The 25,270-nt window shown below is 41.6% G+C and overlaps 1 protein-coding gene across 6 annotated transcripts in view; it reads right to left on the bottom strand.

Moving 5' to 3' along the window:
* RAPGEF4 (Rap guanine nucleotide exchange factor 4) overlaps positions 1 to 25,270 on the bottom strand; it is a 323,726-nt gene that overhangs the window by 19,943 nt on the left and 278,513 nt on the right. For all 6 annotated transcript variants that reach the window (XM_017538228.1, XM_017538229.2, XM_017538230.2 and 3 more), the window contains 9 exons: positions 17,011 to 17,161; positions 14,987 to 15,075; positions 14,228 to 14,258; positions 13,928 to 14,006; positions 12,636 to 12,782; positions 10,702 to 10,799; positions 5,244 to 5,369; positions 4,682 to 4,860; positions 1,693 to 1,783 (listed from right to left, as the gene is read on the bottom strand). In XM_017538228.1, coding sequence (XP_017393717.1) covers positions 1,693 to 1,783; positions 4,682 to 4,860; positions 5,244 to 5,369; positions 10,702 to 10,799; positions 12,636 to 12,782; positions 13,928 to 14,006; positions 14,228 to 14,258; positions 14,987 to 15,075; positions 17,011 to 17,161 — 991 coding nt within the window. The remainder of the gene's footprint in view (positions 1 to 1,692; positions 1,784 to 4,681; positions 4,861 to 5,243; positions 5,370 to 10,701; positions 10,800 to 12,635; positions 12,783 to 13,927; positions 14,007 to 14,227; positions 14,259 to 14,986; positions 15,076 to 17,010; positions 17,162 to 25,270) is intronic.

Below are 25,270 nucleotides of genomic sequence, written 5' to 3'. Positions count from 1 at the left end.
TGGTACTCACTGGAGTTGGATGGGAGGCCTTTGGGAGGTTTTCTCAGCAAGTGCAGGTACATAAACCAGAATCAAAGGTGCTTAGGAATGAAATCTTCCCTACGAATTACATAACTATACTTCACCTTAAAAAATAAAGGCTTATAAATGATGAAAGGATAATTTCCTTTTTTCAGGAACATGCAGTGCTGAAACGGAAGCTCACAGACTTGCAGAACTCCTATCCCCAGTGAAATCCAAGGACTGGCCAGTTAGCTCTCTCCTTTTGCTGCCTGCACCCTCCCCAGCAGCCTCCTATATATTTTTTTAGACTGGGAAAGGGGGTTCAGAGTGTTTCCCGCATGCTCTGTTCTTACTGTGTGGTACCCACACGTGACCTCCCTGGACCCTGTGAAGCTTTGTGGCTTTTTAAAAATTTCCCAACCAACTCATTTGGACTCTGTGGCAGGGTGATTAGAAGCTGGAAGCAGACTGGGGAAGGCAGACTCCCTGTAGGAAAGAACGCTAGGTCTCCAGCGATCCCAAGAGCCTTGGGCAATAAGACAAGGGAGCTGTGCTACGGCTTCATTGCGTAGCTCTCTTGGCAGCACTAGCCCCGTCCTTTTACTAGCTGGAAGATGATACAGCTGCGTGGCACGCAGGCCTCACCAGTTCCCTCATTCCTATATTCAGGGGATGAGCTGCTGTGTGCTGCATCTGCCTGGAATTTTAAGAGAAACACAAGACAGAAGAACTTGTGAGGACCTGCCCTATAAACAATGAAAACATTTAGGAGGGACAGAAAAAGAAAATCGTTGCAAGAGGAACATGGGGAAGAAAATAATTTCAAGAAAAGTATTAGGAGATGCAAACAGCTGCCTTTAAGCACCATTGCAAGTTGGGTCTCTATTAGGTACTCCTTGCCCTCTTTCTGTGTCCCACTTACACACACTTTTTTATTTTTAGCATGAGTCTATTTCTGTGTGTATGTTCTATTAGAGATTAGTATTTCTTCAACTATATGCCACATGTAAGAGGTCAAGCACATTTTGAGTACCAAGCTAATAATAAATGAAGATGTTTTCTAGCTTGAATAACCAACGATCGACAAGCCGCTCATTATATTTGCTACAGAAACTCACAACACCCCTGCCTCACTTTTGCCCCAAACTGAATATTAGCCAACTGCTGCTCCTCTTGGTGGAGAGAAGCCTGCCAGGTGGTGAGGAGACACTTAGTACTCGACTCTGCAAACAGTTGGCTTCCTGGCTCTTCCTCCCAGGAGCAACGTGAGTAGCTGGATAAAAATGGATCTTCCGTCCTCTTTCAATTAAAGATAAGGTTTATGGCAAAAGCAACAAGCAGATATTTCAGAGAATGATAGAATCCACAAGCAAAACTTTTGAAGTCATTCCAAGCAATGCGGGTCCTTCATGTTATACTTAGGAACTGGATTTATTTTTATTTACATTGTGTCTACGAAGAAGCAGACCTCCCCTCATCTCCCCTACTCTCCATATACAAATGACAATGTCTTTTAAAATTCTCACTCTGAGGCAACTGCAAAAAGGAGATAGGTCACCTCCCTCCAAGTGTCCCACCTTTTCCATTGTTATACTAGTGTGAGTGATATTTCTATTAAAAAGCTCACTGGTGAGCCTGTGTTTTTATTCCTAAGGCAAAAGTCACAGCTGGATCCCAGCTGAAGCTTACCTCCCACGTTAGTGCCAAGCGGCTCACAGCAACGTTACTTAGTCCCATGACGATGGCAAAAAAGGAATTCAGATTTTTATACTCCTTACAGCTGAAACACAAGATATGTGTATTTGAGTAAAATGTTACTTCTGAGTGAGATAAAAAAAAATTAAGAGTTCTATTTTCTGATCATCATTAATATTTGTCAGGACTCCTTTATGAGAACAGGCAAGGATAGATTTAATGCACTGTGAAAGCTCCCCTTGGGTGACCACGTTCTGCTGTTTGATTTCTCACTGTGGTTTTAGAAAGTTGAAGATGTTGACCACTGAGGTTTGGGATTTGAGAAGGAATTGAAAGTCATCTACCCTAGGGGTTGTTATTATAATCCCAAACTTGCTAAAAGCCTTGTTGGACCTAGAGAAAAATATCTCATGAGGGAAGAACGAAAGTGCAATGTCCTTGGATATTTCTAGAGCTTTAGCCTGAAGGTGGATACTCTCCTCTGCCAGCTTGAGAGGGATCTAAGACAGTCTCACGCTGCAGCCACTGTCACTTCTACCTGCTATGCAAATGCTTCTAATTTGTTGAAAAGTATCAACTTATAAGGTGTGATCTCTGTAGGCTGGACGCTTAATCTCAAGGAATTTTAAAGCTGAGAAGTAACCTAAACCACTGACCAAAAAATAACCTTCTCTGTGTTTTACTGACATCAAGGAAGCAGATCATTTTGAATCTGTACTTATGCCATTATTAGCTTTTATGAATATGTGTTTGGGAATGAAACGTGGAATTTATTAGAATGGTGATGTTTAATATAGCTAACTGGTTTAAAAAAGGAACCCCAACTTCTTCATACCAGGTCCCTGAAAAGGGAAATAATTCATTTTGCAATATGCATAAATCCTTTCCCCTGAATCCATATGGTTATTTAAATGGACTATATCATAATTAAATCCTGTTTGGATTAACATTTTTGAAAAAGGCTAATTAAATTGTTGCATTTGTTACCCATTGCAAAAGCAGCAAAGAGTAATTCTTAAATTGTCTGTGTGCAGATGGAGAACATATTTCGGAGAAGCCAGTGTGTATGGTCCCACTGGTGAGAAAGCAAGTGAGGCCTTCGCTGTGCCGGGACAATGGGTCTGAGGTCAGGGGTTGAAGGTTATTTAGAAGACACCTGGGGCTAAGGGCAGGCGCACAATCGCATCTCTGTGTTTGCCTTTGTCTTGTTATGTGATCTTGGAAGAATAAATGAAATGCAGGACTACAGACCTGCCCTTCTAGTCACTGCCTTGTTACCAGCTAACTTTGTCACCATATGTATGTCACGAAATTTCTGTATGCCTCAGTCTCCTCGAATGTAAACAGAGGAATAATAACATCTGCTTTCACCAACTTCACACAGTTCTGGGCAGGCAAAGCGCTTAAAACAAATATGTTGACGTTCTCTGAAAATAAAAAGTAAAACAGATGCTACTGTCACGAGGTTTCAACCTCATTCTTGTAGATCTCAGATTTTAAACGTCTACAGTTTTCTTCAGCTGGGCTGTGTAAATAGCTTCCCTATAGGATAGCAAACTCAGTACAGGGCTTAATAATGGTTAAATAACATAAACTAATTTATACTGAAGGCCAAGTCCACCTACTCGTTCACATAAACAGAAGGGAGAGGGATAAGTAAAACAAAACATTAAAAAAAAAAATAAGTCATGGGTGTTCTGAAAGGCTCTCCCACGTTGCCTCTGTAAAATAACAGGATCAGACCCCAAAAGGTTTTTCTGGCTTCCTACGTTTGTGTGCAGATTGCTTCTCTCTTTTTGTTGCATTTGGCACTAACAGGCTAAGGTGAAGAGAGAGAATGTGCTTCTTCTAACGGGAAAGCACATCTTGTCATAGTTTCCATAATCAGCTCATTCCAGGTACGTGAAGGCAACTGTCTCTTGCAAAGAGGCTGTTCAAGCTATCAGGGAAAGTGGCTGTACTCTGAACCAGAAACTCACAGGCACCATTTTACCAAATCTTCCTTAAAATATCCAGCTTTTCCATATTAACAGATAGCAGCTTTTGAATCCAATGGATTTGGTATTCTATTGAACTCTCAAGTCTTTGGCAAATAATTCCAGGCATCTTGCAAAGTGATATCTCTAAAATGTCAAGCAGCCTTTACTTCTTTGTTTAGCCCAGGAAACCAAACTCCATGTTTGATTTTGGCTCAAGAAAACTGTCTAGCTGGGGTCACTTGTGCCCTCAGCCTTTGTGTGTACTAGAGCTCCCTGCATTTAGAAAGGAAAGAAGTCTCACAGCCATAGGCCACATTTAGCATTTTATTTTTAGCACTGTGGTGATACCAAAAACATGGAAGTAAACAGGAGGTTGTCAGGCATATCTAAATAGCAGGAGAAGATTAAATTCATGTCAAGGAGAACTCTAGCTCCTGCAATAAAAAAAAAAATGGTTTCCCATGAAGTACTGTTTAATAGAATATTTATAAGATGCTTGCTTTTTCTGATGTTTATAGCGATGATTTTCATGTACCAGGTTAGCTTGCCTTGATGCATTTTACCGTTTTAATTGTGGCTGGGCTGGATGTGCCGCTCTACTTGCATGCTGCACTGCCCTCTACTGGTGAGAATGTGTCATGCTGGACATGGACTTCAAGAGCCTTTTAAACTGAACTTTGGAAGTACAAGGGAACCTTGTTTATGGAAGGAATCTTTAAACCGAAGGAGGCAAAAACATCTGAGTAGAAAGCAAAGAGCAAAGAGAGGTCACAACTTTGACTCCCGCATCAGTGCTGTGAGAAGTTAATTTATCCATTGATGTCAAATGCTACAAAATCTAGAAGAGATCCATTCCAAGAGTCAACGATTCCTAAGGCCCTGTGTTTGGTCCTCGTGCATACGCAGTACCTAGACCCTGCTTTTCTTTTCCAGGTGTAGTCTAAGAAAACAAAATGAAAACACAGCTCCACATTTTTTTCTCTTTCCAAGCTAAATATACTTACTGGGCTGCTATCTTAATAAATTTTTTTAATAGCTGAACACGCTTGCTGAGCTGAGAACAAAGGCAGATCTCAGTGACGACCCAAAACTGAATTTCATTAAATCTCCTCAGGAACAAATCCAAGTTTGCTGTAGTCTTTTTAAAATTATGCCTTCCAAATGTGTGATAGATTAGCTCCAGCTAGAAAAGAAAGGAAAACAATTTCACTTATTTGTTTTGAAATCAAAACATCAGCTAGGTTTCTCTATTCGTCAAGACAGTGTTTTACTGGTCAGCAAATGTGAATTCAATCAGATCTGAAGGGCTTCCATGAGGCTTGTTACATATATGAATATAAACTAGGTTTTACTGGCTTGATACACACAGGAAGACATGGCATACTGTAAAGCTTTTTCTTTAATACTCGAAGCCTTTATAGCAGGCTTTATTTATAAACTCAGGATGCAAAAAATTGTCATGTGGTTTCCATATTGTAGCACGTATTAGCACTCACAAACTGAGCAATGCCAGCAACCTTTATCCTTGCTGTCTTAGCTACCAACGCATCTGATCAGGCATCTTACCTCATGCACGCAGTTGAAGAGTTCCCAATCATAAACTGTCATCTGGTATGCTAAATCTTTGGAGCTCATCAGTTCAAAAGTTCCCATTGTTCCAACAGTTGGGCCTTCCTGTTCTGGTAAGGGAGTCTATGAATAATAATGCAAAAATATATCAGAAACTCAGCACAGACAACTATTTAGCACTGAATGCTTTCAGCAGTTTCTGGGGGAAAAGGATTCTAGAGAGATGGCTGCTTTCAGGAATATCTGGAAACTGTGATCCGACTCAGAGGAGAGATGCCTCTGCTCGCAGCACTACTGGCTTCAGTGTCGTCCGCATAGTCACCAGCATCATTATCATCCATGTCACTGACTGAAAAATGTGCACCGTGGCAAGTAAGATTCAGTGAAGAGTGACCTGAGGAGGTTCTCTCCTCTTCCGCTTGGGCCTGAGAGGTCCCTGGAAAGTCTTCTTTTCCCTGGTAAAAATGGAAGAAGTCCTGGGAGACCTTTTTTCTCCTATTTCCCATGGAAGCTGCTGTAAAGCAGGTACTGGCATGGCAGTTTGGGACGTTAATCCACAGAGCTACTTCCTACTGCTGGTGGCTATGGTAACACTGCTGCCTCTCCATCTCTCGGGACACGCTGCCTGGGGTCACGAGGGGATGGAAAGCTCTGGAAACTGAGGTGACATATGATGTCCGATTCCTCTACTCTTGGGCAGATGTTGAGCTGAGGATGATATTTGCACAGTCATGGTGTTTTGGGCCAGACATTAGAAGACCAAACTCTGCTACTTTCTGGAAGACGCTTCACTAAAAATTTCCATCCGACTTGCTTACCTCAGTTTTATTTTATGAGAAATGATCTAAAATGTTTTTACTTAGTAAGATGAATGATATGCATATATAGGAAGTGTATGTATAATGTAATAGATTTATATATAAATAGGTAACATATACATTACAAAGTTACAAAAGTCACAAAAGTGGCTGGTGTGGTGGCTCACGCCTGTAATCCCAGGACTTTGGGAGACCAAGGCGGGTGGGTCACCTGAGATCAGTAGTTCAATAACAGCCTGGCCAACGTGGCCAAACCCTGTCTCTACTAAAAATACAAAAATTAGCCAGGCATGGTGGCATGCACGTGTAGTGGCAGCTACTCAGGAGGCTGAGGCAGAAGCTGAATCCAGGAGGTGGAGGCTGCGGTGAGCTGAGATCACACCGCTGCACTCCAGCCTGGGCAACAGAGCAAGACTCCATCTTCAAAAGAAAACAAAATAAAATAAAAAATAAAAACAAAAACAAAAGTCACACAAGTGAAAAGAGTATTTCCCTAACATGATGCTAACCATATTTAAATACTATCCTTGTCAGAAGTCTTAATATTATACAAGTTGCATCATCATTTTCATCATCATCACTGTATTCTACAAATGCCCACTGCGTTCTGGGCACTAGAGAAATTACATGTTCTGCCGGTAGGCGGCCCTTACATTTGGAAGTTTACAGTCTAAGAGGGGACCAAGCAAGTTTACACTTGAAGGGAGTCAGCCCTATCTGCCCCATACATTACTCCACACAGACAGCATCTGCTGCTGGTCCTTATTTGCATGTGCAAAGGGGCAGAAGCAACACAGGCAGCGCCCAGGAGCAGAGATAAACGGGAGGGGAACGTGGATGGATTTTTTGGAAGTGACTGGGTATTTGGAATGAATGTGTGGTCTGAACAGGATCTTAAAGAAGCTGGGCTTTAAAAGATGAAGCAGATAAGCTTGGGCAGGTCAGAATAGCAAGGTTTTCCCTGAACATCCAAGATGGTCCCTTGGGGTAGAGGGATGGCGAGGCAGGCATGAAGGTGGGGAGGCCGTCATGAAACTTGCTTGGCAGGAGCAGAGAGCGCAGGGTGTTCCCATGGACAGCATGAACAGTTTGTGGCACATCTTTGTGCACCAGATTAGGAGTTTGTGTTTTGTAACAGACTAGGTAACAGACGAGGTGAGTGTCAGCTTTAGAGAGCAAGTGACTCTGAATAGAAACCCTACTCTGTGTAGACTTGGATTGATTTCCTCATCTCTTGAGTATCTGTTTCCAGCTCTGGTAAACTGGGGTCATGATACCTATCCCTAGGCTTGTTATGATGATTAGATAGGAATGATTTTAGTGAGCCATGTAAATACAGTGCCCGGCACAGGGGAGGCCCCCTCCCCCAAATCAGTTCACTTTCTAGAAATGCTGCAGCAATGCAAATAAACAGAAAAGTGAGATCAGTACCACACCTGGATGTAGGAGCTAAATACTGTTGCTCCCAGTTTACTCTATGCAGGGGACACAGGACAGGGAAGAAAAGTGAATCCAAAGTTTTAAATCTTAGGGAACCGAACCGAAGCTGACGGGCAGGTAGCGTATGGAAGCAAATGAGGAGAATGATTTCAACCAGGGTAGGTCCTAGGTAAAAAAAACTGGGGGAAGCTTACACATTTTACGGGTTAGGGCCACCTCTCAGAGGATCAAACTGACCCTGCACATTCTCCCTTCCCCCTTGCAGCTGCTGTGCACTCAGCCCCTCTGCTGCTCTGTGAAACTGCCCCTCCTATGTTATTCCCCCCACTCTCTTTTCAGGATTGGAGAGACTCAGTCCATCTTACTCCTTCTTTTCCTTGAGGCTTTATAACTTTGCATAGGGGGATAAGTTTACCTAACAACTACAGGGAAGAGTCTAATATTAAGAAATATGCAAAGCTCCTTTAGTCATGGATGCTGGTCTATCGCTCCTGCATCCCTTTTGAGAGTAACAGGAAGCTCTGTTGAGTCTTAACTTTTCTTTCAATGGGCAGGGCTCACCAACTCTCCCTCCTGGCAAAGGGCAGGTTGACCCCTTCCATGAGCCATGGAAGAGGCAATCTGAGGGACAAAAGGTGCTTCTTCTTCGGAAGTGGGAAATTTAAACGCTTGCCCTCAATCCCAGAGGAAGCGTCTCCTTGGGCCATTTTCTTGTGCATATCCCTGCGGAAATTCCTACAGATAAGGCACAGCAGAGCTTACAGGGGTCCTGCATTGCACAGACAGATCTGAAAGCTGCTTACACACAGACACAGAACTCCCATCCATTTTCTCCCCATGGTTTTTGAGCCATGATTTCTTTGCTAAGGCTGGAGAGGGGTAATTGGGAGAATAGCGCTGTTATCCTCCCATCTTCCAGATGAGGAAATTAAGACATAAGAGGGATGTGCTGATTGTCAGTGACAGAGAGATGGCTAAGGTAAGCTACCTGGAGCATCTTCCTTTCCTCGTGCTCCCACACCCTCTGCACCTAGCTCTGTTACGGCACTTGTCACACTGCATTCTCCCTGATCACATGCTGGAGTCCCTTACTACACTGTTTGCTCACTGAGGTACAAAGACCATGATGGATTTGTCTTCAAGACCATTGCAGAGCCGGAACCATCCACATTGCCTGTGATGATGTGGTGAGTACTAAGTAAAAGTTTGAGGAACCAGTGAATGGATAAAAGAGGAATCACATGATAGTACAATAGAGTTTTATAAGAATTTGCTGTGTACTGACATTTATACATAAATAAAATGTGAAGAGAGTAAGTTTCAGAATCTGAACCCTTAACCGCTAGGTTAAATTGCCAGCACTAATTCTATGACAGACCACACAATTTCAGACCAAGACGGAACACTAGGACTTGTTCTGTTCCAGGCTGCTTGTGTCAGTCCCCTCTCCCTAGCTTGAGCGTAACTGCAGTAAGGACAGGCTCTGGGGCACTTGGTCTAGTGCCGCACAGAAGCCAGCGCAGCCCTAGAGCAGAGCAGACGCTGCAGAAGCATGTGTCCATGGATCAGAGGGTGTGGTCAACATTTTCCACTGCACGGTCATGCTCTGTGCGACTCTTGCTCAATGGGCTGTCCTCAAAAGCAACCTTTAGAAAGCCAGAGAAGGAGCTCCCTGGCCACAGTTAAACGAGGCATGTAAGGTTTGGCCACTCACAGCACAATGAGTGGCAGAGCACTGATAGGGAGGCAGTTCAGGCCCAGGGTACTCACTGCAGTGTACATTCCTTCCAACAACAGGGGCCTTAAGACAGGACAAGCCAGGGCTAAGAACCTGGAAGGTTGCAGGCCTGTGTGCCAACACACAGAGGTTTGGAAAGTTAGTATCTGCCGCACAGGGAGCTGAAGACAGTCACAGTCCCTGTCTCTGCACCATGTCCTTTGGCACCACGGCCAAAAGCCCGCTGGCAAGAGAGGCCCCAGCGCCCCTGTGGTGACATGTCATGTAGCACCTTTGATGGAGCTGCAGCTGAACTGGCTTTTTATGGCTTTCCTTTCCAGGAGAGGGCAGCACGACTCATTTTTGACATTTTTTTCAATCCCTCAGTATTGAGAAATATTTATTTAGAAAGCAATGAATGTAGATGAAAAAGTTTACGGAAAAGATGGATGGGGCAGACTCAGATCTTATAGGGCTGGTGGCTGAGGAACAGTGAGCGTGCTTATAGCATGTGATGGATGACGGATTAGCAGGAAAATCAGGATTATGATGAGGCCAAAACAACCTCGAAAAAGTCCAGGGAGGAGAATCTTGATACCTATAAGAACTGGTCTGATTAAACTTGTAACCTACTCACGCATCCCTTATGGAAACTTCTCCCCAAAATTGGCTGCAGTTTACCTCTAGCACTTGTCTTGCGCCTTTCTTAAAGGAGAAGCCCTGTGTATCCAAAGATTGAAAAAGAACAGTTTCTCTACCGTCTAAGTTGGCCTTCTAGACTTTCTAAGATATGTTACTAGCTATTTACCTCCATACCTAATTTTGGTTGGATGAATAGAAATGGACGCTACTGCCTGCTTAGAAGAGAGTAGGCTACTCGGTTATTAGTGTGGGCCCATTAGTCCTGTTTTCACAGACAGATCTGTCTGTATGCTGGGTAACAAGTGGTTCCGGAGACTTAGGGAAGGGTTCTGGCCTCTCGCATTTTCTGCATAAGGTAGAGAAAGTGCTTTCAGGGAACAACGTTTCTCTTGGACCAGATGTTGGTTTTGCCAGAATGCAACGGAACCTGATAAATAGTAATATCTTGCTTTAGAAAAATTATTTCCATCCTGGTGTGTGTATTCAGATTCTTAACATTAATATTTAATTAAAAATTTTAAGCTTAATAATATTTAAATTGGGACACACCAATTAAATTAAATTGGGACATACCAATGAGGTGAGTTACAACAAAGAGTTCTAAAAGCTGAATTATGCCCTAATAGTGGTGCTACTTGGCTAATCTCCATAAAAGAAAATCAAAAGCCCCAAGCATCTCAAATGAACACCTGAGGCTTACCTAATAGACCCCAGCAAAAGAAAAAGCTAAGTAGCATTCAAGACTTTTTAGCCACTGAGTTCAATATGACCGCAAAATTAGGCTCCAGACAAGTTTTTCTGATTGCAGTGCTGCTCTGAGCAGGCCATCCACACCTACCAGTGAGTCGAATTGCTCTCGCGGGCAAGCAAACAGGCGTCCATTAATGGTGAGCGTCGTAAATACTGAAACATCATTAGGTTTGAGCACCACCTTTTCTGTGAACATAAAAAGCATGAGATTGCCTATTAAATACATCTGAGATTTGCTGCACTGCCCTAATCACACCAACAAATTGCCAGCTTGGTGAATTACCAGAACACGCAGAGCGACTGCAGAAAATAGAGTACTGAAGGGATCCACAGAATGAAAAAGACAGCATTTGTGCAGCCCTTCGCCACTCAGGATGCCGTCAGAAATGACCACAAAGCAGGAACACAGATGCCAGAGGGTCAATTCACCCAGTTCTGTGCTGCAGCCATAATTACTGTGTATATAAAACCCATAATTGCTATTTATCTCACAAATTACATTTCTAGATGGTAATCATGCCCAGGACTTTGGACATAGAAAGATCACTTTTTAAAAACTTAGGAGGTTTCTGAGATGTCACATGATTTTAGATGCAAAATTTACTATTTTTTTCACTTAGTCCCTAATTTGGAGGGCAATAGCATTAACTAGAGGAAGGCTCCTCTCACATTAAAAAATTAGTTTTCAGGTGAGAGCACATCAAAAAAGATTAAAAATTAAAAAAAAATTAAAAATGAGCTCATTTAATAAATATTTATTTTGTATTTACTGCATGCCAGAAACTGCTCCAGGTACTGGGAAGACAGGAGGAAACAATATGAAAAAAAAAATCCCACTCCAAAAAACATTATATCATAGTGGGAGACACCAAGAATAAAGAAGATCAATAGATTAGAGAGGGTGAGAAGACAAGAAGAAAAGCATATCGCAGGGCTGGGGGCTAGGAAGCATGTTTAAGGGGAAGAGGTTAACATTTTAGAAAGGGAATGAAGGAAACGAAGGAGGGAGCTTCAGTGAGGCACTGACATTTGGGTAAAAAACTAAAGAAAGTGTGGTGGGACCTGGGATACCTATGGGAAGGTGACAAGGTGTCAGTGAGGGCAGATGTCCTTGGCCGTGTGCAACTGGGGCAGAAATGAAAGGGAGATCTTAAAATCCAACATGCATTTAAAAAATCCTCCATCAATGGAATCATTCACCTTAAAACATGGCAGAAATGGCTCACCTGTTCCTGAAGGATTCCCCCAAATGGCTATCAAATCATGACCGGAGAAATGAACCTCACTGCTGTTCCCTCTAGTCTCTTACTACAACATGTAGTCATTCCTAAAATTTTTGCCAGCATGGACTGTACAATTGTGTTAACTTATTCCATCTACCTCCTTCCTGGCCTGGGAGCAACTTGGGGATGTGAGCTGTGTCTAACTCATTCTTTCCTTCACAGCCACATTGTGGCCAGTAAGTATGTGATGAATGAATAAATGACATTTCAGGAATGCATCACGTAATCAAGGATAGTGAAAGGAACTGTAATCCTGTGGGGGAAAAATATTCTTCATTTCATTTGAGTTGGGCTCCTAGCCTCTCTACTGGTAAGGAGGAAAACCATCATCGGCCTCAAAGAACTAGCTTCTGACCACCTCCACCTTTGGACTTACAGAAACCCATGGCCTTGAGCTTGTCCCGCTAGACTTCCTCCTGGGGTCCGTATTTCTCAGGGCTTCAAGGCCTTAAACTTTTTTGAATAGAGTTTAAACTGAAAGAACTCCAGGCCAGCATCTACACGGGAGTCATCAGTTCTGGTCACTTTTCTGCTTTAGAGTGGGTACGTAGATGATAGGGGACATTAGACACCCAGCCCACTTCTGACCATACTGTTTCTGTTATTTGTGGAAGCATACATAAGCACCAGTTCATCCTCTGGGTGAGCCCCACATGACCATGCTAATTCCTTGCACGGTTTCTGCTTGGGTGGAATGCCCACTTTTACAGAAGCCTAAAATACGAATTAAGGCTGTTACCTCCCCCAGAGCTCATCTTGACTACGATCAGGCCTTCCCCGGAGCCCAGCTTGTCAGCAACTGCGCTGATGACTTCCTTCACTGAAGCGGCCACCGGCACCCGAATTGTTGTGTAGGTGTGGTCCATGCAGTAGACCTTAAACAGAACTATGCAAAGGCAGTAACAACATAGTAAATCAGACTTAAGAGTTTTCAATGAAACCATACTTATGAAAAATGTTTAGGCATCCTCTCTAATTTGCATCATTTTGCCATTTTTACAACTGTATTTATTCATATGCATTTACCCCATGCCTGCCTTTTCTAAACTTCTTACTTTAGCATTGATCTAAGAATAGGTACATACATGGTTGCCAAGTCCAATGAAAAGAACAAGAGATATTGGTGAAAACCCTACAAATAAGTCATGGGAAAAAATGAAGAGTATCTTCAGGCTGATGTTCAGGGTCTGATGTGCTATACTGCAGGCGATTCATAGATCACTGCTACCCTGTGTGACAGTGGGGAGACACCATTCACATCTCTGCACACAGGAGGGCTTCTGCGTGGGCCTCAGCACATGCTGACACTCCTGCTTACTTGCTTCAGTGACTTGTGTGGTTTCGGGCCAGGCCGCGTAAGCTCAGATGCCATTTAGCTCAGCAGACCTAGATCAGCAGATGCAGATATGGCACCCAGAGGCTCAACTCTGAACACAAAAGTCCTGGGAGCAATTCCCGTTATTATGTTATAATTCCTGGCTTTAAAGGCAGTCCTAGATACAAGATTCATTTATAGCTTTAAATGAAATGTTTGTCACTATTATTGTGACTATTTTTGATTGTCATTCTTTGGAGAATCTTAACCAAACAAAAGCCAACATCTTCATCTTCCTGATGTAAAGCCTCCCTGCTCAGGGCTGTGCTCAGGGCCACAGCATTGTCCCTGGGCGGGATGCTGGTGGTCCGCTGTCTCCTAGGCACCCACCAGGTGCCAACTACCTTTGCACCAGCTCTTCCCAGGGTGGGCAATTCTGATAACCAGGCCGTGAGATCATCTTCATTTCCTCCAAAAAAAAGGGGTTAGTCGGGGAGAGGCTGCATCAGGGAAGGGTAGCTAGGCATCTTGGCTCCAGGCACAAGAGTTCAAGGACAGAAAAAATTGTGCCACCAAAGGGCACCTCCAAGCAAACCACCTGGAGGGCAACAGGGAACCTCCAAAAGAAGCTATTCTGTGGTTCAAGGTGATGTTTCCTATTATCCTGACTCTAAATAATCTACACAACTACGAGTTAGTTGGAAGAGAGTTCTCACCTTCATCAGAGCCGCGGATAGGCTGGCGCTTCTGGGCTCTCTCATCACCCGTATTGAACTGTTGCAAAAGAACCTTGTGCTGTAAAAACAACCACAGCAAGTGCCATAAGGGAGAGTGACCAATGCACACTAGCAACTCAGAGGAGACGCATCTGAGAAGCAAGCAGAGTCAAGAAATGAAGACAACAGATTTCGTGTTCACAAAAAATAAATCACTTTTATGTATACTGCAATATAATATTTCTGGGGAACTGTAATTCTATAGGGCACAGACAGAGAACCCAGGCTCATGTCTCTTACCTTCTTTTGTGGTGCCTTTGCATCTTCTGAGCTACGAGAAGTAGAGAAAACACATTATTTAATACCATTGCTATTACTAAATTGCCTTATTTGTATATAACTAATCTTATGTTAGAAAATGAAATCACAATCACAGAACCCTTTCAGGAGGCAATATGAGCTTCCTCATTTTAATAGTCAGAGACCAAAGCAGAAAGGTAGACAGCAAAGATATCAGCTCTTGTCACAGGCAGATTCCCGGCAGAACTGATGTTCAAAGCCAGGATTTCTAGCTTTCAGTCTACCTAGCAGCACATTCGCTCTCTAGTACTGCGTTTAAACTACAGTTCAAGTAATAGCATGTGAAAACCTTCTGGTTCATTGAGAGGACACAAATATTCACCATCAACAGCTTTGGCAGCAGATAGTGAATTTTCCATATGAATAATTGCCCTCAAACTTTCTTTAAATGCCACTGGCCATTTTATTACTGGATTCACTGCCTTGAACCTAAGGGACCCACGTTTACGGAGTTGGACTCCACACAGGAGATTTTTTCTTTCCCAGGCTTTCTCTTGGCAGGCCTCCAGCACAGAATGAACAGAATCTCAGTCCTTCTGTTCCTCTGGCCTTACTGTACCACCTATGCCCTTGACCCAGTCTGCTGAAATCAGACAGGCCATGGCTATGGAAAGACCAGCTTTAACCTTTCTTGTGGGCAAAGGACTCTTTGGGACTTACTTGATGAGAGCATACCCCCAAAGCCAAGCCCTTCCTTACATTTGCTTGACAATCCTCTCCAACTCTGGCAGTTGCTCCTTGAGGGCAGCAATCATCCGGGCATCATCTGATACAGATACATAAAACTCCTGTAATTGGCAAAAGTCACAGGCTTTTAACAAGAACTGCAAAAGGCACACGATTCTGTAAAGAACACTAAAGATGTGTCCCTGTGTCACCTGCTTCAACGGCATCTCCAGACCATGGAGCCACGGACTGGAGGAAGAACAAAGAAGGAAATGTTACACTATGTCCAAGTTCAAAGTTGGCCATGAGAAAAAGTTTTGGAAATAGATAGTGGCAATTGATGGCTGCACAGATATCAGAAATGAAATGAAAGCCACTGAATTATTCACTTAAAAATGGTTACAGTGAGAAAATTTATATATCTATTTTACAATAATACAAATTCAATTCAAAATAAATTGCAGGTGAATTGTTTATGTGATATTCACATGAAAGGCAATGTTTTGAAATGGGTCATCTTGAAGTCCACAAAAGAGCACTTTTTTTACTTCACTTTTTTTTTCAGGGGAATTTTAATGTTCATTTTCACTGGTACACATTGTTTAATGCCAAGCTACCGCCATTTCTAGCATTTTCAAAATACTTCATTCCTCAGCTTGGAGGGAAGCTCATGGTCCATCTTTCCTCACTGCCTCGCCCCTCTGCCTGTGAAATCATATGAATAAAAAGGAGAGAGAGTGTATGTTTCTTTTGGATCATTTTAATGTTCGTTTTCACTTTATTTTGGTACGCATTGTTTCTTTACTATGTGCTGCTCATTCTGGGTCATGGTTGGTGGTAGACGTAGCATGGTCTTCAGCACTGCAGTGAATTTATGCAGAGTTTGTGCCACCAACTCAGGGCTCTCTGCTGTCCTTCTGGGAACTGTCCTGACCCTCCTGCCCACTCTGCTCAAGAGCAGTGGCTTCTGCAACAGAAGGTGAGAACCATGGCAGTGCCAGCTTCAGCACCACTTTAGTTCATCTGCAAAACGGTCCTGTACTCAATGGGTAGAGGCCATGAGTCAATGTATGATGACCCCAAGCTACCGCCATTTCTAGCATTTTCAAAATACTTCATTCCTCAGCTTGGAGGGAAGAAGGTCCATGGTCCATCTTTCCTCACTGCCTTGCCCCTCTGCCTGTGAAATCATATGAATAAAAAGGAGAGAGGGTGTAGGTTTCTTTTGGATCATTTAGAATTTTAGAACACACAGACTGAAAAATTTTGAAACGGAAGTAACATTGCCTTTTGCCTGCACAGAAGTAAGGTCTTCATCCAAATTTTGGAGGCGAGAGTGAGTAATTGAGCTTAAATGTCAGGATCAGAGCTATAATTTGGGGCTAGAGCTGCAGGAAGGAACGGGGAAGTGCAGCATACAGCAGTGTTTATGAACCACTTTCACAGCCTACCATTTCTGGTTCTCGCAATTCCTAAATAAAACGATGTGCTCCACTCCACTCAAAAATATCTATCATTTGATCTAGTAATCCCACTTCTAGGAAGGTACCCAAGGACAGACTCACTTGCACAAGACTTTTTACCACACGACTATTCTAGGAAGGTGAAAGCTGGAAATGATGTAAACACTCAACAATACGGGAACACATAAATACACCTGTGACACGGCTACTCAATGGTCATTAGACATTTTTTTGATTACTTCAGGAGATGTAGAGAAATTTTTATTATAAGGACTGTACTGACAGAAAAATCCTTACATCAAATTAAATGGAAAAAGCAGCCTGCAGAATGACGGTGCTACATGACTACAACATAAAACATAAAGAAAAAGAGATGAGGTGAAAATGCATGGAAATGCTACCCATTTTTGAGTCAGGATGGCAGGATAATGCGTGAACTTTTTCTTTACTTTTTCTGCAGTTCCTTTCTGATGAATGAATGTGTTCACAGAGTCTAGCATTTGCAATTACAGTCTCTCCAGGGAAGCTGCTGAGCCTATGGGTAGGTGCCTGTATTGTAGGACAACGGTGGTGGAAGGGATGACCCCCGCCTACCTCCAGGAACGCCATAGACACGTCATCCTCTTGTAGGAGGTCTCCATACATGGCAGCCCACTGTAGAACCAGGCGGATGACTCGCCTCTTATTGTTGAGGGCATAATCCATTTTCTCCTGTTCTGTACCTTGGGAAGGCTGTGCATGGTAAGTGCCGAGGAGTCAAGGAAGAAATTGAGCCATTCCACACTCATTTCACATGCTACTTTCAAAGGTAAAGAGTGACAGATCCCACCTTCAGAAAGCCAGCCTTTTAGACTGACGGAATTCCTCCCTTAGGCCCTCACGAAGAACCCCACATATAGTGTCTGTGCCAAATGCATGCAATTCCTTGCTAACTCCTGCTGACTCTGACCTGTAGCTGTCCAAGGGATTAGACTTTCACAGACTCCTCCTGGACTTGGTGTGGACAAGGATTCTTATGTCTAGCTCCATCTGTCATTCTCTGCCAGCCTCTGCCTTGCTCTTTGCCATCGTGGGTGGTAATGTTTCCACCTGTTGCATCTCTCTGGGTACGTTTCCACCTGTTGTTCATTTCCAAAATGCTGCCCGAATCTCTGTAATCTCCTTTGTTATATGCATTTCAGTGAAACCCTTCCAAGTGGGCATCCCCTGCTGGGACCATGGCTGGTACAAAGAGTGCATGGGTTGGCAAGCAAGGCTAGGGATAGATAAACCCACCCAGAGGTAGGAAGAGGAAAGGCTCCTGCTATACCAGTTCTCTGGTGAGGGCCTCAGACACGCTTTCTACCCCATACCTTCTTCTCTTGTGTAGAACCACAACTTACCTTATTGGCTCTTTGCACATTATGGCTACCATCTTAATTGTAAGCCCCTTGAGGCTTGGAATGATGATCATTTGTCCTGTACTCCATACCATACCTAGCATACTGGCTTTCACCCAGAACCCGTATTATTTATTCGTTAATGTAACAAGTACTGATTGAGGGTCTCCTATGTGCCAAGAGTAAAGGTCCCTGGTCCATTCTTGTATGTACTGAGGAGGGACAACATCATAGATAATCAAGAACTATTTTAGATTATGCATACCCTTCCTTTTTTCAGTGATTTATCATTCATATTATAATCAATTCATAAAACAACTTACTCTACATAACTTACAATATAACTTGCACACAAAGTACCTCAGTTAAACTCTACTTTATAGCTTTGTGAAGAAAATGTCACTCTGTTCCTAGAAGTGAACAAACTGAAACTAAAGAAGGAGAAATGGCTAGGATTACATAGTGAGAGTACAGAAGTTTCGAATTCAAGACTCCTGATCCCAACTAGTGTTCTTCCCATTACCCAACACCCCCATTCCTCACAGCGAGCTACAAGACTGGCCCTGTCTTAGCTTCCTACCCTGCCTTGAAAGACATTGTAGAAAACCGGCTTGTGGCAGTGCTGAGCTTGAGAGCTAAACCAGTAAAGGGCCTTTTCCAAAAGAACTATAAATAATCATGATCAAGGTAAATGACAGAACCTTAAAGCAAAGGTTTACTGCATGTAAATGGGTTACAAAATGGCTTTCATAAATTGAGCACAAGATTCATAAAAAAGAAAATTGCTCAACCTGTATTGCTACAATTCTCTCTCAGCTTACAATAAAAAAAGGAAGAAAGATCACTTGATGTGAAAATTATTTCTTTTCTTATTAACTCTTTGGTCTCTTGCTTGCATGCATTTATAACTGAGTTTTTCTTTCCAACGAGCTGTAATGCTGGACGTTATATTTTATGACCATCTTTTAATGGTACGTATGAGCATTGTCAGGCACATGGTAGGTACCAAATAAGAAAGTCTTGACTGACTGAAAAATATGTACTGGTTCTACCAAGAGTGAGAGGATCTGGGTTCAGGTTCTCTTGCTGCCACCGCTTAGCTATGGGATTTTGTGAAAGTCACTTAGCCACTGTAGACTTTCGTTTACTCACTCATGAAATGAAGAGATGAGAAGAAATCATTTCCAAATTCTCTTTCAGCTGCCACATTTAATAATGCTAAGGCAAAGTGGACCAAGGGAGAATCAGGTAGGTATCGCAAACTGACGTAATGAATATGCAATGCTGCCTTGCCATTGTGCTGTCTTTGGTTTAGTTTCACGGTAGCTTGTGTTTGTATAGAAACTTGGTTGACACCAGGCTTTGGTACATGCTATCTTTTTCATTTCCATGGTGAAGGAGCCAAATGGAGAAAGTAAGAATGGTCAAGGTGGAGAGTAGGGGTGTGGGCTGAGGAAGGCCAACCCCAATAAATGTAAGAGTCAGTGGAGATCCTGAATTCTGAGTACGGTATGTGTCAAAGCTACCACTAGGCTGGGCCCGCTCCCTAGACAGCTGTCCCAAATATCCTGATGCCACTGTGGACTATGCATCTTCCTCACCGGGCACTTGAGGCTTCTTCCCTCTAGCCCCTCTTCTAGGTCTAAGTGATAGTGCCTGTTTAAGACAATCTTTCTGATGGCCTTATACTGGGAAAAACAAGCAAATTTAATTATCTCTCAGATCATGCCAATTTAAAAGAATCTCACACTGTGCCTAAGTTACTCTATAAACTATGACCTTAAAAATATTTCACTCAAAGATGGAAACAGCGTAGAGAGGAAAGGGAAGCTTTTATTGAGCTGGTATTAATAGAATTGTGAACTCTTAGCCTAAATTTAGAAAACCCCAAGATAGGACAATTAATGAGCTAACATGGCTTTTAGGAGGTAAATATATTTTCAAACAAATTAATATGCTTTTCAGAGAAAATACCTCAAAGTGCTTTACAAGTACTTAGGCAAAGAAACTAGTGAAATTGATCCAATTGATTCACCAATTATTAATTAAGAGACTACTTTGAGTAAAGCACCATGCTAGATTCTGGTGATACAATGGGCACTGTCCTATTCATTTAAAATACTGCACTGGACAACATATTGAAAAGGAGGTATTCACATGTGTAAGAGAGAAAGGAGGGCTGGGGAGAGAGAGAAGAGAGAGGAGAGAGAGAGAGATTCTTTCCTACTGTATGAGGCTGAAATGGTTTGACACATCAAGCTGGTATCATGTGGATATAATACTAACTTTCCAGTTATCTTGACTTGGACTCAGGAAGAAATGCAAATACTTGTGTGTTGGATAGAATGACATTAGCATATAGGGCCATGGGATAGGATAGTTGAGTCTATATTGTCTCTATGGGTTAGGACTAAGATTTGTCTTGTTCTCTTTCCTGCTGGGGAAATCTGTCTTTTGTCCACAATAAAAGATAAATTACGTTGTTGGGAGGATTAATATGATAACGTGTATAGAGCTTTACAATTCATAAAATAAGCTCAATATTCTTATGCTATCAAATAACGCTTTCTACAAACCTGAAGAGAAAATATTTACCAGTGAGGAAATGGAGGTTCAGAGAGAAGAGATCTGGCCAAGATTGTTGAGTGAATAATGGCGGGGCTTGCAAATTCAGACAGGGCTCTTTCCACTATTCCCACCTCCACCATCCTAACTAGCGGCTATAGCAACCAGACCTTAGTGCTTGAGTTCATGAAATTACTAAGAATAAAAGCATCTGGAAAGCAAAACTCCGAATGGGAAAGAGATTCCTTTTGTGCGTGTGTGTGGGCTGATGTTCCAAGGTTCCCGCAGCTGATTCAGCATGTTTAGTAACCAGGGCTGAGTACCCCTTGTCTTTGATGAAGAGCCCCACAGCCTCTAGGGAGACAGAATTGACCAAATCTGGAGGGACTGGGAAAGGCTTTCTCCCTTTTCTCATGAAAGTTAAGTATTTTTACCTCTGGAAAAATAAAAGGAAGCACTGACTTATGTCACGAAGTCTCATTTGTCCCCTCATGGATGTTTATTTGCTAAAGTAAGGGTAGGGGTAATGCTACTTTCATAGCTAAATCCAGGTATTGCTCAAGGATTCTGCTCTTCCAGAGGCAACATATGGTTCCCTTTCTGAAATGTCTGTTGGATCAGGTTCTTAAGAGACACAGAGGTAACTTTATATACAATTGATTATACCGGAAATGGTTACAGATGAGGTTCTGAGGTTTGTATTCATTCCCATACCAATCCCCCCAGGCTTTTAGAAGGTTTGTGTGATTTTTAGATTTTATTTAACTCCTACAAAAAAGGTAGGAAGGGGGAAAAACTATATTCCCTTCAGGTAGCAGCTAAAGAATAAAGAATATCCTACTAGTTTCCCCGTCTCAATACGATGTCAAAAGTGCAATCTAAAAAGAGTAACATTTTAAAGACAGCATGTTCATAAATTCAGACATATCAGGAAGGTCGAAGAAGCCTTCTCTGCTAAAATTGGAATAATGCATGATTAAGAAGCACTTTTACTGAATAAGGCTGTGACTCATGATATCATGACAGTTGGGCCAGGAAAGAGGCAATATGGGTGCCTGAGCTCACCGGGAAAGAGATGCAGAGAGACAACATGGTTCCTATATCTCACAAAGTTCTAGTTTTTTAAAAGTCTGTAAGACAATCTAAAATTATCTACTGAATTGGTATTTTAAACACCATTAAGGAAAAGCCATATAGATTGAGGCCAAATGTACCACTGACACATTTGCGCTGATTTCAGATAAGTCATGGAATCACAGCATCTCTGTTTCAAGAGCTCTTTGATTACATTTCCTTCAATTCCATCACCTTAGAGGTAAGGAAACTGGGGCAGAATGAGTTTAAGTGATTTTTCCAAATTTATCAAAGAAATTCCTGGAACTAGAACTCAGGTCTCTTATTTTCTTTCTCAGTACTCTTTTACCTGTCTGTGTTATTGTGTTTTGTCTGATATTAAAATTACTTTCGTTACTCAAATATAGATTATATAGCAGTCAGATGATTTCGAAGTTCGTTGGGAAACAGGAAAATCCATCTGAGATGTATAAATTGATCCCCCAAATCCTCAGAACAAAGCACATGCACAACATCAAGAGTTAGCTGCTGCAGCCTTCATAATCTGATAGAGAGGCACAGACATTGTTAATGTCTGAATGAGATACCCCTCTGCTATAGTTTAGTGTCTGTCAATTAGGAAAGCAGTGGCTCAATGCTGAGCAGACATTGTTAAATCTGATCATTAAAATTTCAACTTGAGGTTTCGCTTACACAGTTGAGTATCTCTTTTCCCAAAGGCATGGGACCAGAAGTGTTTTTGGATTTCAGACTTTTTTGGATTTTGGAATCTTTGCATCGTATCTACTGGTTCAGCAGACCTAATCTGAAAATCTGGAATTCAGAATGCTTCAGTGAGCGTTTCCTTTGAGCATCATGTTAGAACTCAAAAAATTTCAAATTTTGGAGCATTTTGGATTTTCAGATCATGAATACTTAACCTGTTATAAAGTATCTCTCACCATCTGGGAATATTAAATCAGAATCCTTAGCAGCAGGAACCATGTCGTAAACTCACTGTGAATCTCTGCACAGAAAAGCTAAGGACCAGGCACACAAAAACCTTCAATGTTTGTTGATCGACTGATTACAAACAATTTAATCATACTGTTTGGAATACCATATTATCTAATGCACTTTTCTTAAAAAAAAAAAAAAAACTTTAAAAATATCACAGCTATTTAGGAGACTTTATCTAAATTACCTGGAATACCATTTTGTCAAGATGTCAAAAACAGATCAGAGGTACATTCTAAATTAAGTTCATAAAGAATTTAATTCTAAAACATCTGGTACATCTTTTAAATATAATCTTTCCGTTATTGGGTATTGAATCTACAGGATGACAAACTTTCAGAGTGACTAAATCTTCACTGAGCTGAACCACCTCCTTCAGCATTGCATACATGTGACTGAGAGCAGATTGGATCTGTTTTCAGTGAGGTTTTAGGGCTGAGAATCAGAAGAGGTGAAGGCCACAGTGTAGGCTACAGTTTTTTTACCCTACCAACAGCAGGCTTAATATTCCATTGAGTCATTTTCCTCATGCCGGTTCTGCCGTTCAAACACTGTAATTATTTCATATATTTTTACCTAGTTATTATCTTACTCACCACAGGCACCTGTAATTTTTCTGTACTTTTTTTTTTTACCGCTCATTTACTTATTTTTAATTCAGCTAATAATGGTTCCATGTATTAAAATTATCATGGGGAAAGTAAGTGAAAACCTCCCAGGATGTAGAGGCAGCAGATTCATTACAGCCTACAACAGGGAATAAAATATTATGTATACTTTTTGCAGTAAGTACATGCTAATTATGCAGCTATTTATAAAACACTTAACAACATTCAAACTGATACTCTTAAATGTTGTTGTTTTTTAAAACCCTGCTTTGCATACAAGATCTCTGCTTGCAGCTGAAAACAAACTTTGGGGGTCATCTGCCCACTGACAAGACAAAGCTTTCGTATATTCTTTATAATATGCCATATTCCCTTCCCGATGGTATAATAACAATAGCAACATTTATATGGGGGTTTAAGGTTTATAATATATCTTCACAGACATAACCTCATTTGATTTTCACAATGACCTGGTAAAGTGGGTAGGGCAAGTATAATGTATTAGTCCATTCTCACGCTGTTGTAAAGAACTGCTTAAGACTAGGTAATTTACAAAGGAAAGAGGTTAATTGACTCACAGTTTTGCAGGGCTGGAGAGGCCTCAGGAAACTTACAATCATGGTGGAAAGGGAAGCAGTCATGTCCTTCTTCACATGGTGCCAAGAATAAGTGTCCAGTGAAGGTGGGAAATGCCCCTTATAAAACCATCAGATCCCATGAGAACTCACTCACTATCATAAGAACAGTATGGGGGGGTCCACCCCCCATGATCTAATCACCTCCCACATAGTCCCACCCCCAACAATTAGCATTACAATTCAAGATGAGATTTGGGTGAAGACATAGAGCCCCAGACCACATCATATAATTATCCCTATTTTACAGAAAGCACTTGGAGAGGTTAAGCATAATTTCTGAGTAATATAGCTTATAGGACACAGGTCTTAAACACAGGTCTTTTTACTTCAGAGCTTTGGCTTTTTTTTTACTATAATCTGGGCTTCTTGTCTTTGTGGAGCAGCTTGACATTCTGACCACTAGGTCTATTTCTTTCTTCATATTGTATGTTCATAAAATGCAAGTTCTGATATTACACTACTTAGGTCCCATCCTGGCTTCCCCAATTACATAAAAACTGTATCACCTTTTGTAAGTTAATTGACTATTTAGAGCCTCGGTTTCCTCATCAGTAAAATTCAGAGGATTGCTGTTAAGGATGAAATGAGATAAAATAGGTAAAACATGGATCTAAAACATATTAAGTACTCAGTAAATCTTAGCCATCAATGTTATTACTGATTCTCCTCTGGAAGTCATTTAAAATATTTTCAGTGGAGAGTTGTAGAATTTTTCATAAGACCTGGCATTTCTGGTTTTAAGTCTGTGATGCTACTCCTATCCACACAGGCTGCTCCTTTGTTTGCGTGTACTTATTAACTTTGGGCTCACAGGACCAACTTCTGTACCATCAATTTCTTAACATATCTCCCATTTCCTTGCTCAGAATATTTTTCACACTGATTTTCAGAATTCTCCATGTTTTTAGAAGTCTCAACCTCTTGGTTATCCTCCTTTTAAGTCTAAAGCTAAGGGCTTGTACTCATTGCACAGTGGTTAGCACGTGCCCTAATACAATACACTGCTTGAGTTCAAATCTTGTTCTAACACTTGCTAGCTATGTCACTTGGGGAAAATTATTTAGTTGCTCAAACTCACTTTCCCTGTTGTAAAAAACAGGATAAAAGAGTACATGGTGTTGATATGAGGCTGAGAACATGTATATGAATATTTTGTAGCATATCTGATAAGACAGTCATTTTTTCCCAGGGAGCATATCATGTTCATAACATTACCAAACAAAATCTTCTTTATTGGAAACAAACTCTCAAGTTGCATATCAGCAGAAGCAAATTGCTCTGATGGTGACATATGGATCAAACACTTTAGAGAATCAAATGGGGACTATGATGACAAAATCTGGCTTCAACATATTTCAGTTGAAAGTTTTTCTTAGAAATCTAAAGAATGTTCCTCAAAACTTGGCTTCATTTAAAGAATATGAACCTGCTGCTATTATGTAAATCTTTCATCAAAAAGAAAAGCAGATTTTGATAAATGTTCCACTTACAAAACCCAAGTTGACTTATACAGAGAACATCTCCAGGTAAATTTCACAATTTCACAAAGTTTTTTTATTTTTATTTTCTTTTTGAGACGACGGCTAGCTGTGTT

The sequence above is a fragment of the Cebus imitator genome, unplaced genomic scaffold (genome assembly GCF_001604975.1).
Source record: "Cebus imitator isolate Cc_AM_T3 unplaced genomic scaffold, Cebus_imitator-1.0 Scaffold110, whole genome shotgun sequence".
NCBI classification, from domain to species: domain Eukaryota; kingdom Metazoa; phylum Chordata; class Mammalia; order Primates; family Cebidae; genus Cebus; species Cebus imitator.
Note: the sequence above shows the minus strand (reverse complement) of the source record. Positions and strands in the feature narration are given on the sequence as shown.